General features: G+C 42.7%; 1 protein-coding gene across 1 annotated transcript in view; it reads left to right on the top strand.

The window, feature by feature from the left end:
- Positions 1–23,156, top strand: part of LOC133537936 (anosmin-1-like) — a 251,758-nt gene that overhangs the window by 148,419 nt on the left and 80,183 nt on the right. The window contains exon 4 of the mRNA XM_061879117.1: positions 7,238–7,460. Coding sequence (XP_061735101.1) covers positions 7,238–7,460 — 223 coding nt within the window. The remainder of the gene's footprint in view (positions 1–7,237; positions 7,461–23,156) is intronic.

Here is a 23,156-nt window from a genome sequence, read left to right as displayed (position 1 = left end):
ATACTAATGAATCATATTCAGTACTATAACGCCTCTAAAATGTATCGTTCCGGTCGATGTTTTTTAGCATTACAAAATCTTTTTTTTTTTTTTTTTTAAATGTATATTATCATGTATGGTATATCAAATTATATTATACATACATAAACTCAGGAAATATGTCCCTGGACACATGAGGACTTTGAACATGACCAATGTATGATCCTGTAACTACTTGGTATCGGATCGATACCCAAATTTGTGATATCATCCAAAACTAATGTAAAGCATCCAAACAAGAGACAAATAAGTGATTATTACATTTTAACAGACGTGTAGATAGAACATGTTAAAAGAGAAAGTAAGCAGATATTAACAGTAAACGAACAAGTAGATTAATAATTCATTTTCTACCACTTGTCCTTAAAGGGGAACATTATCACAATTTCAAAAGGGTTAAAAACAATAAAAAATCAGTTCCCAGTGGCTTGTTGTATTTTTTGAAGTTTTTTTCAAAATTTTACCGGCCCCGGAATATCCCTAAAAAAAGCTTTAAAGTGCCTTATTTTCGCTCTCTCGAAGCCATTGTTCATTTCCCTGTCACGTCATACAGTGCTGCCAATGTAAACAAACAATGGCAGATACCACAGCAAGATATAGCGACATTAGCTCGGATTCAGACTCGGATTTCAGCGGCTTAAGCGATTCAACAGATTACGCATGTATTGAAACGGATGGTTGGAGTATGAAAGTATTGAAAAAGAAACTGAAACTATTGAGCGAATAGCTATTGACGCTATTCATAGCCATAGCATGGCCGAATAGCTGCGTTAGCATCGCCGGTAAAATGTCTGAACCAAACGATCAGGACTTTCGCATTTCGTGACACTGGAGCAACTTAAATCCTTCGATTGGTAAGTGATTTTTTCACATTAAATGTGGGTGGAAGGAAACGTAATATTGTTGCAAATGCATCTGCAGGTTATCCATACATCTCTGTGCCATGTCTGCTTTAGCACCACCGGTAAATAACATGATAGCGTCGATTAGCGTAGCATGTTAGCATCGATTAGCTGGCAGTCACGCCGCGACCAAATATGTCTGATTAGCACATAAGTCAACAACATCAACAAAACTCACTTTTGTGATTTCGTTGACTTTAGCGTTGCAAGTGCATCTGCAGGTTATCCATACATCTCTGTGACATGTCTGCTTTAGCACCGCCGGTAAATAGCATGATAGCTTCGATTAGCGTAGCATGTTAGCATGGATTAGCTGGCAGTCACGCCGCGACCAAATATGTCTGATTAGCACATAAGTCAACAACATCAACAAAACTCACCTTTGTGATTTCGTTGACTTTATCGTTGCAAATGCATCTCCAGGTTATCCATACGTCTCTGTGCCATGTCTGTCATCGCCAGTAAAATGTGGAGACACTCTGGCACCTTCAATGGGGGTCTGGCGGCAGACACTTTCGCATCTTCGGGCCAGTGGTGCAACTTGAATCCCTCCCTGTTAGTGTTGTTACACCCTCCGACAACACACCGGCGAGGCATCATGTCTCCAAAGTTCCAAAAAATAGTCGAAAAAACTGAAAATAACAGAGCTGAGACCCGTTGTTTGCAATGTGTTGAAAATGAAAATGGGGACTGTGTTACCTCGGTGACATCACGTTTTGACGTCATTGCAAAAAGAGCGATAAACAGAAAGGCGTATAATTCGCCAAAATTCACCCATTTAGAGTTCGGAAATCGGTTAAAAAAATATATGGTCTTTTTTCTGCACCATCAAGGTATATATTGACGCTTACATAGGTTTGCTGATAATGTTCCCCTTTAATAATTTTAACAAAATAATAGAATGTTAAATGACACAATATGTTAATGCATATGTTTGCAGCTAAATTAGAAGCCTTTGTTTGCTTACTTACTAATAAAAGACAAGTTGTCTTGTATGTTCACTTCTTTATTTAAGGACAAACTTGCAGTAAGATACATATGTTTAATGCACCTTAAGATTTGTTGTTAAAATAAAGCCAATAATGCAATTTTTTGTGGTTCCCTTTATTTAGAAAAGTATCTAAATAATTTTGGTACCGGTACAACACTAGTACGTAACATCAGCAAATACATCACAGTAGATATGTGATGCTTGGGTGGCATCTTGGTGATGTTTTGTTCTCTCGTGGGTGCAGCGGAGATGGAACACAGCGTGAAGGTAGGAATGATAATTTATTTTTACACTAAAGAACGCTATAAAACAAACTAAGAACAAAGGCACTTGCACAAAGGCACTTAGACAAAACATACAGAAAGCGCTAGCATGTAAGCTAGGGACATAAACTGGGCAGGACTAGCGTGGAAGCTAACAAGTCTCAAAAGTAGATTACCACAATGACGTCATCTGTTGCGTGGAAGCAAATAAGAGTCCGAGAACGAATGGCAAACAAAGGCGGGCTTAAATAGAAGGGATAATCAACAATCAGGTGTGTGTGAAAAACAAGGCAGGTGACACTAATACCCTCCTCCATTCACATCCCATTTCCCCGGATTATAAACAACTCAAATGTACTTCTAAAGTATATACTTGTTCTTATGCTATGTGAACTCACTATGTTCTCTGCTGGCTGTACATATCCTACTAAATAAGACCTACACTGTTTCAATGTCCACATTTCTCTGTTGATGCAATTGTTGATGACTGAAGTTCTGATATCAACCAAAGCTCCTCATCCCACCCCCCGGATTGTAAATAATGTAAATAATTCAATGTACATACTATGATGATTAACTTGTGTGATGACTGTATTATGTTGATAGTATATATTTGTATCATGAATTGATTAACGTGGACCCCGACTTAAACAAGTTGAAAAACTTATTCAGGTGTTACCATTTAGTGGTCAATTGTACGGAATATGTACTGTACTGTGCAATCTACTAAGAAAAGTATCAATCAACCAATCAAACGACACAAATGGGTAACTATAGAAACGGAACAAAACAGGAAGTGCCACCAGGAACTAAGGGAGTCACGTAACAAGACGAAATACAAAACAGAACCAAAACCAGAATATGACATTATCCAAGTCGTGGATCATGACAAGATATGCGTCAATTCCGGTATAAATGTAATCAAATTATATAATTTATATATCTTCATATATTACAAATGGCCTAATATTTGCGCGCTATTGAGTAGTGATGCACCAAAAATTTTGCAGCCGAAAAAGTACTTTATCGGATTTTGTGAAGATGTATCCTGCGAACAAGAATGCCCAAAGATGACGTAAAAAGTCGCAGTCTGGACGCATTGCCGTTTTGACTGCAGCTCCGTTTGAAAATATCAGATTCCAGTTGGAGTCGCAATACCTGTGGCCTGAATCCGATGCGAAAAGATTACATTTGAAGCACTTTGGAATATTTAGACCAGGGGTAGGGAACCTATGGCTCTAGAGCCAGATGTGGCTCTTTTGATGACTGCATCTGGCTCTCAGATAAATCACGGTCGGTCATGAATAATTCCGCTGGTAATCACAGTGTCAAAAATAACGTTGAAAATATAAAACGTTCTCATGCATTTTAATCCCTCCATCCGGTTTCTACCGCACCAGTTCAATAAGTCGCATTGATGGTAAGAAGTATTTTATTTATTGTTGGTTAGCTTTAGAATAACAATGTCATTAACAAGAATAAGATACTTATTATACTCTAAAAGTGTTGGTCTTACTTATAAATTCACTCATTGTTGTATTCAGTCTTTAATTTTTTTTTATATGGCTGTCATGGAAATACTTTTTAAAATATTTGGCTCATATGGCTCTCTCAGCCAAAAAGGTTCCCGACCCCTGGTTTAGACTTTCAAAAAAATTCTGGTCTGTGTCACTTGAGGGTAAAAAAAAAAAAAATGTTTTGGTGTGCAGTGTAACTCATGTGACATGGAAATGATTTTTGTTCCAAAAAGTCAGATGGAAACCAGTCACTATTCTTCCATGCACTAAGTTAGTCTGATTTCACAAAATAATTAGTTTTTTTGTATTTTCGCACCCATGGGTGAAGTCCACGTGTCCATGCACTTTCTGAAAAAAAAAGACTATTGGTCATGTACCGTGTGCCTCCTGTACACCGGGGGGCGCTTATTTAATTTTAGTTTGGTTAAAGGCCTCCTGAAATGAGATTTTCTTATTTAAACAGGGATAGCAGGTCCATTCTATGTGTCATACTTGATCATTTCACGATATTTGCCATATTTTTGCTGAAAGGATTTACGTAGTAGAGAACATCGACGATAAAGTTCGCAACTTTTGATGCTGATAAAAAAGCCTTGCCTGTACCGGAAGTAGCAGACGGTGTGCGCGTGACGTCACGGGTTGTGGAGCTCCTCACATCTCAACATTGTTTACAATCATGGCCACCAGCAGCGAGAGCGATTCGGACCAAGAAAGCGACGATTTCCCCATTAATTTGAGCGAGGATGAAAGATTTGTGGATGAGGAAAGTGAGAGTGAAGGACTAGAAAAAAAAAAAGGACAAGAGGCCATTGGGAGCGATTCAGATAGGGAAGATGCTGTGAGAGGCGCCGTGGCAGCTGTCGGGGTGGCAGGACCACTCGGCCAGGCCCAACAGCAACAAGAGATAGAGCCATACCGCTTTGAACCCAACGCTGACAGTGACGGTCAGGAGGGCGAACGCTGCTGATATTGATGCTGGAGTAGCACATGACATAGATCCCCTTCAGAGTACAGAATGGTAAAATGTTTTTCATTAGTACACATAATCAATCAATCAATGTTTACTTATATAGCCCTAAATCACTAGTGTCTCAAAGGGCTGCACAAACCACTACAACATCCTTGGTAGGCCCACATAAGGGCAAGGAAAACTCACACCCAGTGGGACGTCGGTGACAATGATGACTATGAGAACCTTGGAGAGGACGAAAGTAATGGATGTCGAGTGGGTCTAACATGATACTGTTAAAGTTCAATCCATAATGGATCCAACATAGCCGCGAGAGTCCAGTCCAAAGCGGATCCAACACAACAGTGAGAGTCCCGTTCACAGCGGAGTCAGCAGGAAACCATCTCAAGCGGAGGCAGATCAGGAGCGCAGGGATGTCCCAAGCCGATACACAGGCGAGCGGTCCATCCTGGGTCCCGACTCTGGATGAGCGGTCCATCCTGGGTCTGGACAGCCACAAGGGAGAGTGGGACATAGGAGAAAAAGAAAAGAAACGGCAGATTAACTGGTCTAAAAAGGGAGCCTATTTAAAGGCTAGAGTATACAAATGAGTTTTAAGGTGAGACTTAAATGCGTCTACTGAGGTGGCATTTCGAACTGTACTTTGTGTGTGTGGTCCAATCCAACCGTGTTCGCTGGACATCGTTCGGGAATGTAACCAATGAAACACCGGCTGTGTTAGTGTTGCTAAAGCCGGCTGCAATACACCGCTTCCCACCTACAGCTTTCTTCTTTGACGTCTCCATTGTTCATTGAACAAATTGCAAAAGATTAACCAACACAGAAGTCCAGAATACTGTGGAATTTTGCGATGAAAACAGACGATTAATAGCTGGCCACCATGCTGGAACAAAATGTCCTCTACAATCTGTGACGTCACATGCATGCGTCATCATACCAAGGCGTTTTCAGCAGGATATTTCGGCGCTAAACTTAAAATTTAAATTTGGTAAACTAAAAAGGCCGTATTGGCATGTATTGCAATGTTAAGATTTCATCATTGATATATAAACTATCAGACTGCGTGGGAGGTAGTAGTGGGTTTCAGTAGGTCTTTCAATTAATTCCTTTTTCTGTTGACCTATGACATCACACTAGCATATCATAATGCACATTTGTGTGGTCCCCTTTATTAAGAATAGTATCGAAAAGTATCGAAATACATTTTGGTACCGGTACCTAAAAATATTGGTATTGGGACAACACTAGTCCAACTTTTGATAAACGTGGCCACAAGTCAATGGAGGTTTATCTCCAAAACTTCGTATGACTTCAGAAGCAGGTTTTTTTCCTGAAATTGTGGTCATCTCCGTAATATCGCTAAAATTCGCTCCATTTTGTCCACTAAAGACGCCGAGATCATTATCCATGCGTTTGTTACGTCTCGTCTCGACTACTGTAACGTATTATTTTCGGGTCTCCCCATGTCTAGCATTAAAAGATTACAGTTGGTACAAAATGCGGCTGCTAGACTTTTGACAAGAACAAGAAAGTTTGATCATATTACGCCTGTACTGGCTCACCTGCACTGGCTTCCTGTGCACTTAAGATGTGACTTTAAGGTTTTACTACTTACGTATAAAATACTACACGGTCTAGCTCCATCCTATCTTGCCGATTGTATTGTACCGTATGTCCCGGCAAGAAATCTGCGTTCAAAAGACTCCGGCTTATTAGTGATTCCTAGAGCTCAAAAAAAGTCTGCGGGCTATAGAGCGTTTTCCGTTCGGGCTCCAGTACTCTGGAATGCCCTCCCGGTAACAGTTCGAGATGCTACCTCAGTAGAAGCATTTAAGTCTCACCTTAAAACTCATCTGTATACTCTAGCCTTTAAATAGACCTCCTTTTTAGACCAGTTGATCTGCCGCTTCTTTTCTTTCTCCTATGTCCCCCCCTCCCTTGTGGAGGGGGTCCGGTCCGATGACCATGGATGAAGTACTGGCTGTCCAGAGTCGAGATCCAGGATGGACCGCTCGTCGGGACCCAGGATGGACCGCTCGCCTGTATTGGTTGGGGACATCTCTACGCTGCTGATCCGCTTGAGATGGTTTCCTGTGGACGGGACTCTCGCTGCTGTCTTGGAGCCACTATGGATTGAACTTTCACAGTATCATGTTAGACCCGCTCGACATCCATTGCTTTCGGTCCCCTAGAGGGGGGGGGGGTTGCCCACATCTGAGGTCCTCTCCAAGGTTTCTCATAGTCAGCATTGTCACTGGCGTCCCACTGGATGTGAATTCTCCCTGCCCACTGGGTGTGAGTTTTCCTTGCCCTTTTGTGGGTTCTTCCGAGGATGTTGTAGTCGTAATGATTTGTGCAGTCCTTTGAGACATTTGTGATTCGGGGCTATATAAATAAACATTGATTGATTGATGATTGAAATTCCCAATTGTTTAATGTCAAGAGTTCCCACTGAGCTGGTCTTATTTTGCTTGCTGTGTGTTAGAAATCAATGCGAATTATTCGCAGTGGTAAACAAAAGAAAATAATGTTCTGTCTCGTTCTTCTCTTTCCAGCCCCTCTTTCCCAAGAAGCATTACGAGTGTCTCACCAGCTGCGAGTTTCTTAAGTCGATCGAAGGCGTCAAGCAGGGCGACTGTCCCGCTCCGGAGAAGGCGAGCGGCTTTGCGGCAGCCTGCGTGGAGAGCTGTGAGGAGGACGCAGAGTGTTCGGCCGTCAAAAAGTGCTGCTCCAACGGCTGCGGCCACACCTGCCAGCTGCCCAAGAACCTCTACAAAGGTAATTGAAACTTTTGTCATAATCGGTGCGGCGAAACCTGCTTATTTTTGGGATAATTAAAGTTAAAGTTACCAATGATAGTCACACACACTGAAATCTGTCCCCTGCATTTGACCCATTCCCTTGTTCACCCTCTGGGAGGTGAGGGGAGCAGTGGGCAGCAGGGGTGGCCACGCCCGAGAAACATTTTGGTGATTTAACCCCCAATTCCAACTCTTGATGCTGAGTGCCAAGCAGGGAGGTAATGGGTCCCATTTTTAAAGTCGGGGTTCGAACTCACAACCTACCGATCTCAGGGCGGACACTCTAACCACTAGGCCACTGAGTAGGTAATAATTTATCAATGGCCGCGTCAGAAGCAGTGTTTTTCCTTCATAAGGTCATAAAAAGACAGAAATTCAAAAGCAACTGTTAGAGGGGACCTATAGTGCAAAAACAACTGTTCTTACCTGTTGGTTACTTCCGTTGTGTATTTTGGGATCTGCATAGTCCTGAAAATCCATCCATTTTCTACTGCTTGTCCTTTTTTTGGGTCGAGGGCGGTGCTGGAGCCTATCTCAGCTGAATTCTGGCGGGTGGCGGGGTACACCCTTGACAAGTCGCCACCTCATCGCAGGGCCAACACAGATAGACAGACAACATTCACACTCACATTCACACACTAGGGCCAATTTAGTGTTGCCAATCAACCTATCCCCAGGTGCATGTCTTTGGAAGTGGGAGGAAGCCGGAGTATTTTCAAGTATGTTTTTTTTCTGAAGTCGTCAGCTTGAAGCGTCCCTCTGTCTCCGACTCCCTCGTCGTCATGTGACATGAGTGCGTGTCTGTTATGATTTTGCTCGCTAGTTTCAACCTAGGGCCAATTTAATGTTGCCAATCAATCTATCCCCAGGTGCATGTCTTTGAAAGTGGGAGGAAGCCGGAGTATTTTCAAGTATGTTTTTTTTTCTGAAGTCGTCAGCTTGAAGCGTCCCTCTGTCTCCGACTCCCTCGTCGTCATGTGACATGAGTGCGTGTCTGTTATGATTTTGCTTGCTAGTTTCAACCTAGGGCCAATTTAGTGTTGCCAATCAACCTATCCCCAGGTGCATGTCTTTGAAAGTGGGAGGAAGCCGGAATATTGTCAAGTATGTTTTTTTTCTGAAGTCGTCAGCTTGAAACGTCCCTCTGTCTCCAACTCCCTCGTCGTCATGTGACATGAGTGCGTGTCTGTCATGATTTTGCTTGCTAGTTTCAACCTAGGGCCAATTTAGTGTTGCCAATCAACCTATCCCCAGGTGCATGTCATTGGAAGTGGGAGGAAGCCGGAGTATTGTCAAGTATGTTTTTTTTCTGAAGTCGTCAGCTTGAAGCGTCCCTCTGTCTCCGACTCCCTCGTCGTCATGTGACATGAGTGCGTGTCTGTCATGATTTTGCTTGCTAGTTTCAACCTAGGGCCAATTTAGTGTTGCCAATCAACTTATCCCCAGGTGCATGTCTTTGGAAGTGGGAGGAATCCGGAGTATTGTCAAGTATGTTTTTTTTTCTGAAGTCGTCAGCTAGAAGCGTCCCTCTGTCTCCGACTTCCTCGTCGTCATGTGACATGAGTGCGTGTCTGTTATGATTTTGCTCGCTAGTTTCAAACTAGGGCCAATTTAGTGTTGCCAATCAACCTATCCCCAGGTGCATGTCTTTGGAAGTGGGAGGAAGCCGGAGTATTTTCAAGTATGTTTTTTTTTTCTGAAGTCGTCAGCTTGAAGCGTCCCTCTGTCTCCAACTCCCTCGTCGTCATGTGACATGAGTGCGTGTCTGTTATCAATCAATCAATGTTTACTTATATAGCCCTAAATCACTAGTGTCTCAAAGGGCTGATATGATTTTGCTTGCTAGTTTCAACCTAGGGCCAATTTAGTGTTGCCAATCAACCTATCCCCAGGTGCATGTCTTTGGAAGTGGGAGAAAGCCGGAGTATTGTCAAGTATGTTTTTTTTCTGAAGTCGTCAGCTTGAAGCGTCCCTCTGTCTCCGACTCCCTCGTCGTCATGTGACACGAGTGCGTGTCTGTTATGATTTTGCTTCCTAGTTTCAACCTAGTGCCAATTTAGTGTTGCCAATCAACCTATCCCCAGGTGCATGTCTTTGGAAGTGGGAGGAAGCCGGAGTAAGTTCAAGTATGTTTTTTTTTTCTGAAGTCGTCAGCTTGAAGCGTCCCTCTGTCTCCGACTCCCTCGTCGTCATGTGACATGAGTGCGTGTCTGTTATGATTTTGCTTCCTAGTTTCAACCTAGTGCCAATTTAGTGTTGCCAATCAACCTATCCCCAGGTGCATGTCTTTGGAAGTGGGAGGAAGCCGGAGTAAGTTCAAGTATGTTTTTTTTTTCTGAAGTCGTCAGCTTGAAGCGTCCCTCTGTCTCCGACTCCCTCGTCGTCATGTGACATGAGTGCGTGTCTGTTATGATTTTGCTCGCTAGTTTCAACCTAGGGCCAATTTAATGTTGCCAATCAATCTATCCCCAGGTGCATGTCTTTGAAAGTGGGAGGAAGCCGGAGTATTTTCAAGTATGTTTTTTTTTCTGAAGTCGTCAGCTTGAAGCGTCCCTCTGTCTCCGACTCCCTCGTCGTCATGTGACATGAGTGCGTGTCTGTTATGATTTTGCTTGCTAGTTTCAACCTAGGGCCAATTTAGTGTTGCCAATCAACCTATCCCCAGGTGCATGTCTTTGAAAGTGGGAGGAAGCCGGAATATTGTCAAGTATGTTTTTTTTCTGAAGTCGTCAGCTTGAAACGTCCCTCTGTCTCCAACTCCCTCGTCGTCATGTGACATGAGTGCGTGTCTGTCATGATTTTGCTTGCTAGTTTCAACCTAGGGCCAATTTAGTGTTGCCAATCAACCTATCCCCAGGTGCATGTCTTTGGAAATGGGAGGAATCCGGAGTATTGTCAAGTATGTTTTTTTTTCTGAAGTCGTCAGCTAGAAGCGTCCCTCTGTCTCCGACTTCCTCGTCGTCATGTGACATGAGTGCGTGTCTGTTATGATTTTGCTCGCTAGTTTCAAACTAGGGCCAATTTAGTGTTGCCAATCAACCTATCCCCAGGTGCATGTCTTTGGAAGTGGGAGGAAGCCGGAGTATTTTCAAGTATGTTTTTTTTTTCTGAAGTCGTCAGCTTGAAGCGTCCCTCTGTCTCCAACTCCCTCGTCGTCATGTGACATGAGTGCGTGTCTGTTATGATTTTGCTCGCTAGTTTCAAACTAGGGCCAATTTAGTGTTGCCAATCAACCTATCCCCAGGTGCATGTCTTTGGAAGTGGGAGGAAGCCGGAGTATTTTCAAGTATGTTTTTTTTTTCTGAAGTCGTCAGCTAGAAGCGTCCCTCTGTCTCCGACTTCCTCGTCGTCATGTGACATGAGTGCGTGTCTGTTATGATTTTGCTCGCTAGTTTCAAACTAGGGCCAATTTAGTGTTGCCAATCAACCTATCCCCAGGTGCATGTCTTTGGAAGTGGGAGGAAGCCGGAGTATTTTCAAGTATGTTTTTTTTTTCTGAAGTCGTCAGCTTGAAGCGTCCCTCTGTCTCCAACTCCCTCGTCGTCATGTGACATGAGTGCGTGTCTGTTATCAATCAATCAATGTTTACTTATATAGCCCTAAATCACTAGTGTCTCAAAGGGCTGATATGATTTTGCTTGCTAGTTTCAACCTAGGGCCAATTTAGTGTTGCCAATCAACCTATCCCCAGGTGCATGTCTTTGGAAGTGGGAGGAAGCCGGAGTATTGTCAAGTATGTTTTTTTTTCTGAAGTCGTCAGCTTGAAGCGTCCCTCTGTCTCCGACTCCCTCGTCGTCATGTGACATGAGTGCTTGTCTGTTATGATTTTGCTTGCTAGTTTCAACCTAGAGGGCCAATTTAGTGTTGCCAATCAACCTATTCCCAGGTGTGTGTCTTTGAAAGTGGGAGGAAGCCGGAATATTTTCAAGTATGTTTTTTTTCTGAAGTCGTCAGCTTGAAGTGTCCCCCTGTCTCCGACTCCATCGTCGTCATGTGACATGAGTGCGTGTCTGTTATGATTTTGCTTGCTAGTTTCAACCTAGGGCCAATTCAGTGTTGCCAATCAACCTATCCCCAGGTGCATGTCTTTGGAAGTGGGAGGAAGCCGGAGTATTGTCAAGTATGTTTTTTTTTCTGAAGTCGTCAGCTTGAAGCGTCCCTCTGTCTCCGACTCCCTCGTCGTCATGTGACATGAGTGCTTGTCTGTTATGATTTTGCTTGCTAGTTTCAACCTAGAGGGCCAATTTAGTGTTGCCAATCAACCTATTCCCAGGTGCGTGTCTTTGAAAGTGGGAGGAAGCCGGAATATTTTCAAGTATGTTTTTTTTCTGAAGTCGTCAGCTTGAAGTGTCCCTCTGTCTCCGACTCCCTCGTCGTCATGTGACATGAGTGCGTGTCTGTTATGATTTTGCTTGCTAGTTTCAACCTAGGGCCAATTTAGTGTTGCCAATCAACCTATCCCCAGGTGCATGTCTTTGGAGGTGGGAGGAAGCCGGAGTACCCGGAGGGAACCCACGCATTCACGGGGAGAACATGCAAACTCCACACAGAAAGATCCCGAGCCTGGGATTGAACCCAGGACTGCTCAGGACCTTCGTATTGTGAGGCACATGCACTAACCCATGTACCACTGTGTTGCCGAGTCCTAAAAATGTTAATATAAAATGTGGAAGATTTACAAAGATATTTATATAATAATCATGCCTTCCTTCCTACTTCTGCCATACAAATTTGCACAACCTGTGCAGACACCGGTGGGGAAAAACCTCTGCGTTGGATAAAATTGTACCCAGAGTCCCTTGCGCGTGTCCGCCATTGTAGTCCATGTTGTAGTCAATAAACTCCTTCTTTTTCACTATCCTTTTGTTATGAGGCACACCGGGCCGTGCATGGACATGAATCTTCTGCTGTAGCTTTTTCTAATACATGGTAACGTATAGTTCTAATTTATATCTGTCAGTAGACCCGCCATGGAAGTGCTCAAAACTACAAAAAGGATGGGGAGGGGGGGATGCCGTCGAAGTGGAGCCAAGTAAATAAGACCTGCCCACAAAACGGTTAAAAAGCAGCTTGAAAAGGATTGTAAAACATAATCTACAGTCGTGGTCAAAAGTCATAATATCACGGCTGTCTTGAGTGTCCAATAATTTCTACAACTCTTATTTTTTTTGGTGATTTTGGAGCACATACTTGTTGGTCACAAAAAACATCATGAAGTTTGGTTCTTTTATGAATTTATTATTGGATTATTATTGCTGGGTCAAAAGTATACGTACAGCAATGTTAATATTTGGTTACATGTCCCCTTGGCAAGTTTCACTGCAATAAGGGGCTTTTGGTATCCATCCACAAGCTTCTGGTTGAGTTTTCGACCACTCCTCTTAACAAAATTGGCGCAGTTCAGCTAAATGTGTTGGTTTTCCGACATGGACTTGTTTCTTTAGCATTGTCCACACTTTTAAGTGATTACTTTAGGAAGGCCATTCTAAAACCTTAATTCTAGCTTGATTTATTCATTCCTTTACCACTGTTGACGTGTGTTTGGGGTCATTGTCCTGTTGGAACACCTCACTGCGTCCGATGATGATTTTAGCTTGTCCTGAAAAATTTGGAGGTAATCCTACTTTTTCATTGTCCCATTTACTTTGTGTAAAGCACCAGTTTCATTGGCAGCAAAACAGGCCCAGAGCATAATACTACCACCACCTTGCTTGAAGGTAGTTATGGTGTTCCTGGGATTAAAGGCCTCACCTTTTCTCCTCCAAACATCCATCCATCCATCATCTTCCGCTTATCCGAGGTCGGGTCGCGGGTGCAACAGCCTAAGCAGGGAAACCCAGACTTCCCTCTCCCCAGCCACTTCGTCTAGCTCTTCCCGGGGGATCCCGAGGCGTTCCCAGGCCAGCCGGGAGACAAAGTCTTCCCAAGTTGTCCTGGGTCTTCCCCGTGGCCTCCTACCGGTTGGACGTGCCCTAAACACCTCCCTAGGGAGGCGTTCGGGTGGCATCCTGACCAGATGCCCGAACCACCTCATCTGGCTCCTCTCGATGTGGAGGAGCAGCGGCTTTACTTTGAGTTCCTCCCGGATGGCAGAGCTTCTCACCCTATCTCTAAGGGAGAGCCCCGCCACACGGCGGAGGAAACTCATTTCGGCCGCTTGTACCCGTGATCTTATCCTTTCGGCGGAGGAAGCTCATTTCGGCCGCTTGTACCCGTGATCTTATTCTTTCGGTCATGACCCAAAGCTCATGACCATAGGTGAGGATGGGAACGTAGATCGACCGGTGAATTGAGAGCTTTGCCTTCCGGCTCAGCTCCTTCTTCACCACAACGGATCGGTACAACGTCCGCATTACTGAAGACGCCTCCTCCAAACATATTGCTGGGTATTGCTCAATTTGTGTCCACATGCCTGACTGTGGACACTAACACCTGTGTTCCAGCAGCTTCCAATTCATTGCAGACCTGCTTTTTGGTGGTTCGGTACTGTATATTTTACTTTGTGTGTAAGCTATCTCTTCTCCTCCTGCACCACTGCACACAAAAGGGTGAACATTAGTCAAAACATGCAGCCCTATTGTGTAGCCTGTGCTATTATTTTTTTGAAAAATGCACCACATGAGGGTGCTGTTATTAAACCCCAAAGTTCAACCTCATAAGTCTGCTTGACATGAAATTTCTTACACAACTCAATACCTTCTGTAAAGCACACACCGTTTCCTTAGGACAGGGTTCAGCAACCCAAAAAGTTGAAAGAGCCATATTGGACCAAAAATACAAAAGTCAAATCTGTATGGTGCCGCAAAAAATTAAAAGCGAGATATAAGTCTTATAATGAAGGCAACACATAACGTAAGTGTCTGTATTAGCTATAGTAGCCTGCTATCAAAATGACTTTAAAAGTCTTAAATAAGTGTTATAATGAAGACAACGCATGATTTAAAGGCCTACTGAAATGAGATTTTCTTATTTCAACGGGGATAGCAGGTCCATTCTATGTGTCATACTTGATCATTTCGCGATATTGCCATATTTTTGCTGAAAGGATTTAGTAGAGAACATTGACGATAAAGTTTGCAACTTTTGGTCGCTAATAAAAAAGCCTTGCCTTTACCGGAAGTAGAAGACGATGTGCAAGTGACGTCACGGGTTGTGGGGCTCCTCACATCCTCACATTGTTTATAATCATAGCCTCAAGCAGCAAGAGCTATTCGGACCAAGAAAGCAACGATTTCGCCATTAAGTTGAGCGGGGATGAAAGATTTGTGGATGAGGAAAGTTAGAGTGAAGCATGAAAAAAAAGAAAAAAATGGGATAGCTCCGGGTGGCGGCAGCGTGAGCGTTTCAGATGTAATTAAACACATCTACTAGGATAATTCTTGAAAATCCCTTATCTGCTTGTTGTGTTAATGGTATTTTAGTGAGATTCTAAAGTCATAACTGAAAGTGAAAGGCTGCGGCAAACGCCAGTGTCTCTGACAGACGCCGAGGAACTAAGATCACAGCTGCATTTTTGACAGATACAGGAGGAGGTCCGGTAATCCACTGAAGTCTCCGGTAAGAGCGGACTTAATATCACAATTTTCCCATCCAAAAACTTGCTGGTTGACATACAGAAACATGTTCGCTTGACCGCTCTGTGTTAAAACTTCACAACAAACAAAGAAACTCCGTCTGTGTTTTGCTTGCTAAAAGCAGCTGCAATCCACCGCTTTCCACCAACAGCATTCTTCTTTATAGTCTCCATTGTTAATTGAACAAATTGCAAAAGATTCAGCAACACAGATGTCCAAATTACTGTGTAATTATGCGATGAAAAGAGACGACTTTTAGCCATAAGTGGTGCTGGGCTATTATGTCCGCTACAACCTGAGACGTCACAAACACGCGTCATCATTCCGCGACGTTTTCAACAAAAAACTCCGCGGGAAATTTAAAATTGTAATTTAGTAAACTAAAAAGGCCGTATTGGCATGTGTTGCAATGTTAATATTTCATCATTGATATATAAACTATCAGACTGTGTGGTCGGTAGTAGTGGGTTTCAGTAGGCCTTTAAGTGTATATATTAGTTATATTAGCCTACTATCAAAATGACTGTGTAGCAGGCTGAAGCAAATCTTCGTTGACAGAAATGTGGAAATGTAAAATGTATTCTACACATTTTTACAACAATAGAAACCATTAGTAAACTAGAGGCTACTCAGAAGGTGAGATAACTCCTGGAAATGACAGGCTTTTAATGGCCAAAGGTATAGATGTGTGTTAAAGTTAAAGGAAATGGATGCGATGAGGTGGCGACTTGTCCAGGGTGTACGCCGCCTTCCGCCCGATTGTAGCTGAGATAGGCGCCTGTACCCCCCGCGACCCCAAAAGTGATTAAGCGGTAGATAATGGATGGATGGATGGATGGTTGGAAATGGCAGGCTGTCTTCTTTTAATAGATATATTACAATCGTTGGCAAGCTAGGTAATGTTTGCTGTGGTCTGGAACAACATGGCACACAAACAACTATCAGAAATGCAGCCAATATTACATACAGATCATTTGTCATGAGACATGCAAAACTAAATTATTTACAAAGAGGATAAAAGTAGAGAATATTAAATGAGCTCAAATATATCTACAAATGAGGCATAATGATGCAAAAATATTTTTTTCCCTCCATCTTTTTCCATTTTTAATACCTTTTTAAAAATGCTCCAGGGAGCCACTAGGGCGGCACTAAAGAGCCACAGGCGGCTGTTTAGCCAAATCACCACAACTGAGAAGCAGATGGTGTCAAATTTGAGCAAGATTGGTTGCGATGAGGTGGCGACTTGTCCAGGGTGTATGCTGCCTTCCGCCCGACCGTAGCTGAGATAGGCTCCAGCATCCCCCTTGACCCTGAAGGGAATAAGCGGTAGGAAATGGATGGTTGAAAGACACACCTGCCATCAAGCAGAACATACAGTATCTTGCCAAAAGTATTTGGCCACCTGCCTTGACTCACATATGAACTTGAAGTGCCATAGGGTTCAATTTTATGTTGGTTCACTTTGGGGCGGTATGGCTCGATTGGTAGAGTGGCCGTGCCAGCAACTTGAGGGTTCCAGGTTCGATACCCGCTTCCGCCATCCTGCCGTTGTGTCTTTGGGCAAGACACTTTACCCACCTGCTCCCAGTGCCACCCACACTAGTTTACATGGAACTTAGATATTGGGTTTCACTATGTAAAGTAGTTTGAGTCACTAGAGAAAAGCACTATATAAATATAATTCACTTCACTTTTTGCAGCTATTACAGCTTCAATTCTTCTAGGAAGGCTGTCCACAAGGTTGCGGCGTGTGTTTATAGGAATTTTCCACCATCCTTCCAAAAAAACGCATTGGTGAGGTCACACACTGATGTTGGTCAGGAAGGCCTGGCTCTCAGTCTCCGTTCTAATTCATCCCAAATGTGTTCTATCGGGTTCCGGTCAGGACTCTGTGCAGGCCAGTCAAGTTCATCCACACCAGACTCGGTCATTCATGTCTTTATGGACCTTGCTCCTGAGAGCAGCCCATTCTTTCACAAATGTTTGCAGAAACAGTCTCCGTGCATAAGTGTGTGATTTTACGCACCTGATTCTGATCATTTTGGATGGGTGGCCACATACTTTTGGCAATATAGTGTATTTGCAGGGGCACAGGTGGATTTAGTATCTAATGTTCCATAAAACGTTGAGGTTTTAGAATGTATTCTGAAGTATTTTAACTACAACTTATAAGGAGGCGCCTATTTGTCAGGGGTCACCAACGCGGTGCCCGCGGGCACCAGGTAGCCCCCTTAAGGACCAGATGAGTCGCCCGCTGGCCCGTTCTAAAAATAGCTCAAATAGCAGCACTTACCAGTGAGCTGCCTTTTTTTTGTAAATGTTATTTATTTACTAGCAAGCTGGTCTCGCTTTGCTCGACATTTTTAATTCTAAGAGAGACAAAACTCAAATAGAATTTGAAAATCCAAGAAAATATTTTAAAGACTTGGTCTTCACTTGTTTGAATGAATTCATTTATTTTTTTTACTTTGCTTCTTATAACTTTCAGAAAGACAATTTTAGAGAAAAAATACAACCTTAAAAATGATTTTAGGATTTTTAAACACATATACCTTTTTACCTTTTAAATTCCTTCCTCTTCTTCCCTGACAATTTAAATCAATGTTCAAGTAAATTAATTTTTTTTATTGCAAAGAATAATACATACATTTTAATTTAATTTTTAATTTTAGCTTCTGTTTTTTCGACGAAGAATATTTTTGAAATATTTCTTCAAACATATTATGATTAAAATTCAAAAATTATTCTGGCAAATCTAAAATTTAAATCTTATTACAAAGTATTTTGAATTTCTTTTAACATTTTTGTTCTGGAAAATCTATAAGAAATAATGGTTTGTCTTTGTTAGAAATATAGCTTGATCCAATTCGTTATATAGTCTAACAAAATGCAGATTGGATTTTAACCTATTTAAAACATGTCATCAAAATTCAAAAATTAATCTTAATCAGGAAAAAATACTAATGATGTTCAGTAAATATTTTTTTTTATTTTTTCCCAAAAATTCGAATTAGCTAGTTTTTCTCTTCTTTTTTTTCGGTTGAATTTTGAATTTTAAAGAGTCAAAATTGAAGATAAACTATGTTTCAAAATTTAATTTTCTTTTTTTTCCCGGTTTTCTCCTCTTTTAAACCATTCAATTAAGTTTTTTTCTCATCATTTATTCTCTACAAAAAACCTTCCGCAAAAGGAAAAAAAAATGTACGACGGAATGACAGACAGAAATACCCATTTTTACATATAAATAGATTGTTTTATTAAAGGTAAATTGAGCAAATTGGCTATTTCTGGCAATTTATTTAAGTATGTATCCAACTGGTAGCCCTTCACATTACTCAGTACCCAAGAAGTAGCTCTTGGTTTCAAAAATGGATGTCCGCTAACTTTTTGCAACTCAACGCCCCAAAAAACGGAAATGCTGATTATCGGTCTTGCTAGACACCGACCTCTATTTAATAATACAACTCTAACATTTGACAACCAAACAATAAAACAAGGCGACACGGTAAAGAATCTGGGTGTTATCTTCGACCCAACTCTCTCCTTTGAGTCACACATTAAAAGCGTTACTAAAACGGCCTCCTTTCATCTCCGTAATATCGCTAAAATTCGCTCCATTCTGTCCACTAAAGACGCTGAGATCATTATCCATGCGTTTGTTACGTCTCGTCTCGATTACTGTAACGTACTATTTTCGGGTCTCCCCATGTCTAGCATTAAAAGATTACAGTTGGTACAAAATACGGCTGCTAGACTTTTGACAAGAACAAGAAAGTTTGATCACATTACGCCTGTACTGGCTCACCTGCACTGGCTTCCTGTGCACTTAAGATGTGACTTTAAGGTTTTACTACTTACGTATAAAATACTACACGGCCTAGCTCCATCCTATCTTGCCGATTGTATTGTACCATACAGTATGTCCCGGCAAGAAATCTGCGTTCAAAGGACTCCGGCTTATTAGTGATTCCCAAAGCCCAAAAAAAGTCTGCGGGCTATAGAGCGTTTTCATTTCAGGCTCCAGTACTCTGGAATGCCCTCCCGGTAAAAGTTCGAGATGCTACCTCAGTAGAAGCATTTAAGTCTCACCTTAAAACTCATTTGTATACTGTAGCCTTTAAATAGACTCCCTTTTTAGACCAGTTGATCTGCCGTTTCTTTTCTTTTTCTCCTATGTCCCACTCTCCCTTGTGGAGGGGGTCCGGTCCGATCCGGTGGCCATGTACTGCTCGCCTGTGTATCGGCTGGGGACATCTCTGCGCTGCTGATCCTCCTCCGCTTGGGATGGTTTCCTGCTGGCTCCGCTGTGAACGGGAATCTCGCTGCTGTGTTGGATCCGCTTTGGACTGGACTCTTGCGACTGTGTTGGATCCATTATGGATTGAACTTTCACAGTATCATGTTAGACCCGCTCGACATCCATTGCTTTCCTCCTCTCCAAGGTTCTCATAGTCATCATTGTCACCGATGTCCCACTGGGTGTGAGTTTTCCTTGTGGGCCTCCCGAGGATGTCGTAGTGGTTTGTGCAGCCCTTTGAGACACTAGTGATTTAGGGCTATATAAGTAAACATTGATTGATTGATTGATTGAAAAAGGTTGGTGACCCCTGCTATAAGTCCTATGACTGTAGCTGTACAGCAAAACCATTGAGTCGTGCAACCTGAGTAGTCCTTTATGAGAGTGTGGAGCTGTTATTCGAGGTCAGCGAGTTTGTAACTGGAACGCCACAGCGTCCACTATCAGCACGTCGTCGTTGGTAGCTCCAGGCCAGAACCGAGCGCAGCAGAGGACGAGTCCGCATCGATCTTCGAACCGCGACTGCCGCGGCCTGCTTTCAATCACCCTGCAGTCACAGCGCGCCCGCGATCGTGTCCTCGCCACGTTGGGTAATGAGAGGCAAGTGCACACAGGCTGGAATGCGGGCTGGTGGACGCAGATGGTGAAAACATTTTTAGTAGAGCGAGACTCCATGGTGGATGTCATGCCCCCAAAAGGTGAACAGAATGGTAATGTGGAAAGATGAAAAGAGCTTTAACCTTGAAAATCCCAGTGACCCGGTCAATGAAAACCATCCAGTGTAATTTTTGTGTTTTTTTTAAACCTACACAAGCAGCTGCCTACTTGATCATTTAGCGAGCGCGTGACAGCTGGCTGTCGCCGCTGCATTTACGCAGAATTATATAAACATTTTGCTGAAGGTTCCAGCAAAAATTGCTCCTGCGGTCTTTGGTGTTAAAGGTCTAATTAGTTGCTCATGGTTTAAAGAGTATAATAGTTTCTGTGTGTTCACGTAACGTACGTTATGTGTGTGTGTGTGTGTGTATGCAGTCGTTGCCACGATGATCCATAATGCTGGAAGCCATTAGCAAACACAAGCAGAGTGAAATGGAGCATTTCCCCCTGTGAGATCACTCTCAGATGTGTCCAAAATGTGCCTGAGCATCCTGGACCCCCAACGGGGCTTGTTATACAAAAATATGCAGTCATCTCGAGAGGTGGGAATCGCAAAATAACTCGCTGTACAATCCATCCATCCATTTTCTACCGCTTATTCCCTTTCGGGGGTCACGGGGGGCGCTGGCGCCTATCTCAGCTACAATCGGGCGGAAGGCGGGGTACACCCTGGACATGTCGCCACCTCATCGCAGGGCCAACACAGATAGACAGACAACATTCACACTCACATTCACACACTAGGGCCAATTTAGGTGCATGTCTTTGGAAGTGGGAGGAAGCCGGAGTACCCGGAGGGAACCCACGCATTCACGGGGAGAACATGCAAACTCCACACAGAAAGATCCCGAGCCCGGGATTGAACCCAGGACTGCTCAGGACCTTCGTATTGTGAGGCACATGCACTAACCCATGTACCACTGTGTTGCCGAGTCCTAAAAATGTTAATATAAAATTTGGAAGATTTACAAAGATATTTATATAATAATCATGCCTTCCTTCCTACTTCTGCCATACGAATTTGCACAACCTGTGCAGACACCGGTGGGGAGAAACCTCTGCGTTGGATAGAATTGTACCCAGAGTCCCTTGTCCGCCATTGTAGTCCATGTTGTAGTCAATAAACTCCTTCTTTTTCACTATCCTTTTGTTATGAGGCACACCGGGCCGTGCATGGACATGAATCTTCTGCTGTTGCTTTTTCTAATACATGGTAACGTATAGTTCTAATTTATATCTGTCAGTAGACTCGCCATGGAAGTGCTCAAAACTACAAAAATGATGGGGAGGGGAGGATGCCGTCGAAGTGGAGCCAAGTAAATAAGACCTGCCCACAAAACGGTTAAAAAGCAGCTTGAAAAGGATTGTAAAACATAATCTACAGTCGTGGTCAAAAGTTTAGATACACTTGTAAATAACATAATGTCACGGCTGTCTTGAGTGTCTAATAATTTCTACAACTCTTATTTTTTTGTGATTTTGGAGCACATACTTGTTGGTCACAAAAAACATCATGAAGTTTGGTTCTTTTATGAATTTATTATTGGATTATTATTGCTGGGTCAAAAGTATACGTACAGCAATGTTAATATTTGGTCACATGTCCCCTTGGCAAGTTTCACTGCAATAAGGGGCTTTTGGTAGCCATCCACAAGCTTCTGGCAAGCTTCTGGTTGAGTTTTCGACCACTCCTCTTAACAAAATTTGCGCAGTTCAGCTAAATTTGTTGGTTTTCTGACATGGACTTGTTTCTTTAGCATTGTCCACACGTAGGAAGGCCATTCTAAAACCTTAATTGTAGCTTGATTTAGCCATTTCTTTACCCAGGATTGCAGGACCTTCGTATTGTGAGGCAGACGCACTAACCCCTCTGCTACCGTGAAGCCCAATAGTGCAATATTTGATATATTGGAATAAAAAATACTGTTATTGTATACATTTTCTTAAAGGGGAACATTATCACCAGACCTATGTAAGCGTCAATATATACCTTGATGGTGCAGAAAATAGACCATATATTTTTTTAACCGATTTACGAACTCTAAATAGGTGAATTTTGGCGAATTAAACGCCTTTCTGTTTATCGCGCTGGAGGCGATGACGTCAGAATGTGACGGCGCCGAGGTAACACACCCGCCATTTTCATTTTCAACACATTACAAACACCGGGTCTCAGCTCTGTTATTTTCCGGTTTTTGACCATTTTTTTGGAACTTTGGAGACATCATGCCTCGTCGGTGTGTTGTCGGAGGGTGTAACAACACTAACAGGGAGGGATTCAAGTTGCACCACTGGCCCGAAGATGCCAAAGTGTCTGCTGCCAGACCCCCATTGAATGTGCTGGAGTGTCTTCACATTTGACCGGCGATGCTAAGACAGACATGGCACAGAGATGTATGGATAACCTGCAGATGCATTTGCAACGATAGTCAACGAAATCACAAAGGTGAGTTTTGTTGATGTTGACTGCCAGCTAATCGATGCTAACATGCTACGCTAATCGATGCTAACATGCTATTTACCGGCGGTGCTAAAGCAGACATGGCACAGAGATGTATGGATAACCTGTAGATGCATTTGCAACTATATTACGTTTCCTTCCACCCACATTTAATGCGAAAAAAACACTTACCAATCGACGGATTTTAGTTGCTCCAGTGTCAAAAGATGCGAAAGTCCTGATTGTTTGGTCCGCACATTTTACCGGCGATGCTAACGCAGCTATTCGGCCATGCTATGGCTATGAATAGCGTCAATAGCTATTCGCTCAATAGCTTCAGTTTCTTCTTCAATACTTTCATACTCCAACCATCCGTTTCAATACATGCGTAATCTGTTGAATCGCTTAAACCGCTCAAATCCGAGTTTGAATCCGAGCTAATGTCGCTATATCTTGCTGTGGTATTCCCATTGTTTGTTCACATTGGCAGCACTGTGTGACGTCACAGTGAAATGGATATTGGTTTCGAAGATAGCGAAAATAAGGCACTTTAAAGCTTTTTTTAGGGATATTCCAAGAACGGTAAAATTTTGAAAAAAACTTCAAAAAATACAACAAACCACTGGGAACTGATTTTTATTGTTTTTAACCCTTTTGAAATTGTGATAATGTTCCCCTTTAAGGCTCGAGTGAGCCAACTTA

Source organism: Nerophis ophidion, linkage group LG19, assembly GCF_033978795.1.
Source record: "Nerophis ophidion isolate RoL-2023_Sa linkage group LG19, RoL_Noph_v1.0, whole genome shotgun sequence".
Taxonomy (NCBI): Eukaryota; Metazoa; Chordata; class Actinopteri; order Syngnathiformes; family Syngnathidae; genus Nerophis; species Nerophis ophidion.
The sequence above is the reverse complement of the archived record's forward strand: the minus strand, read 5'-3'. Positions and strand labels throughout refer to the sequence as shown.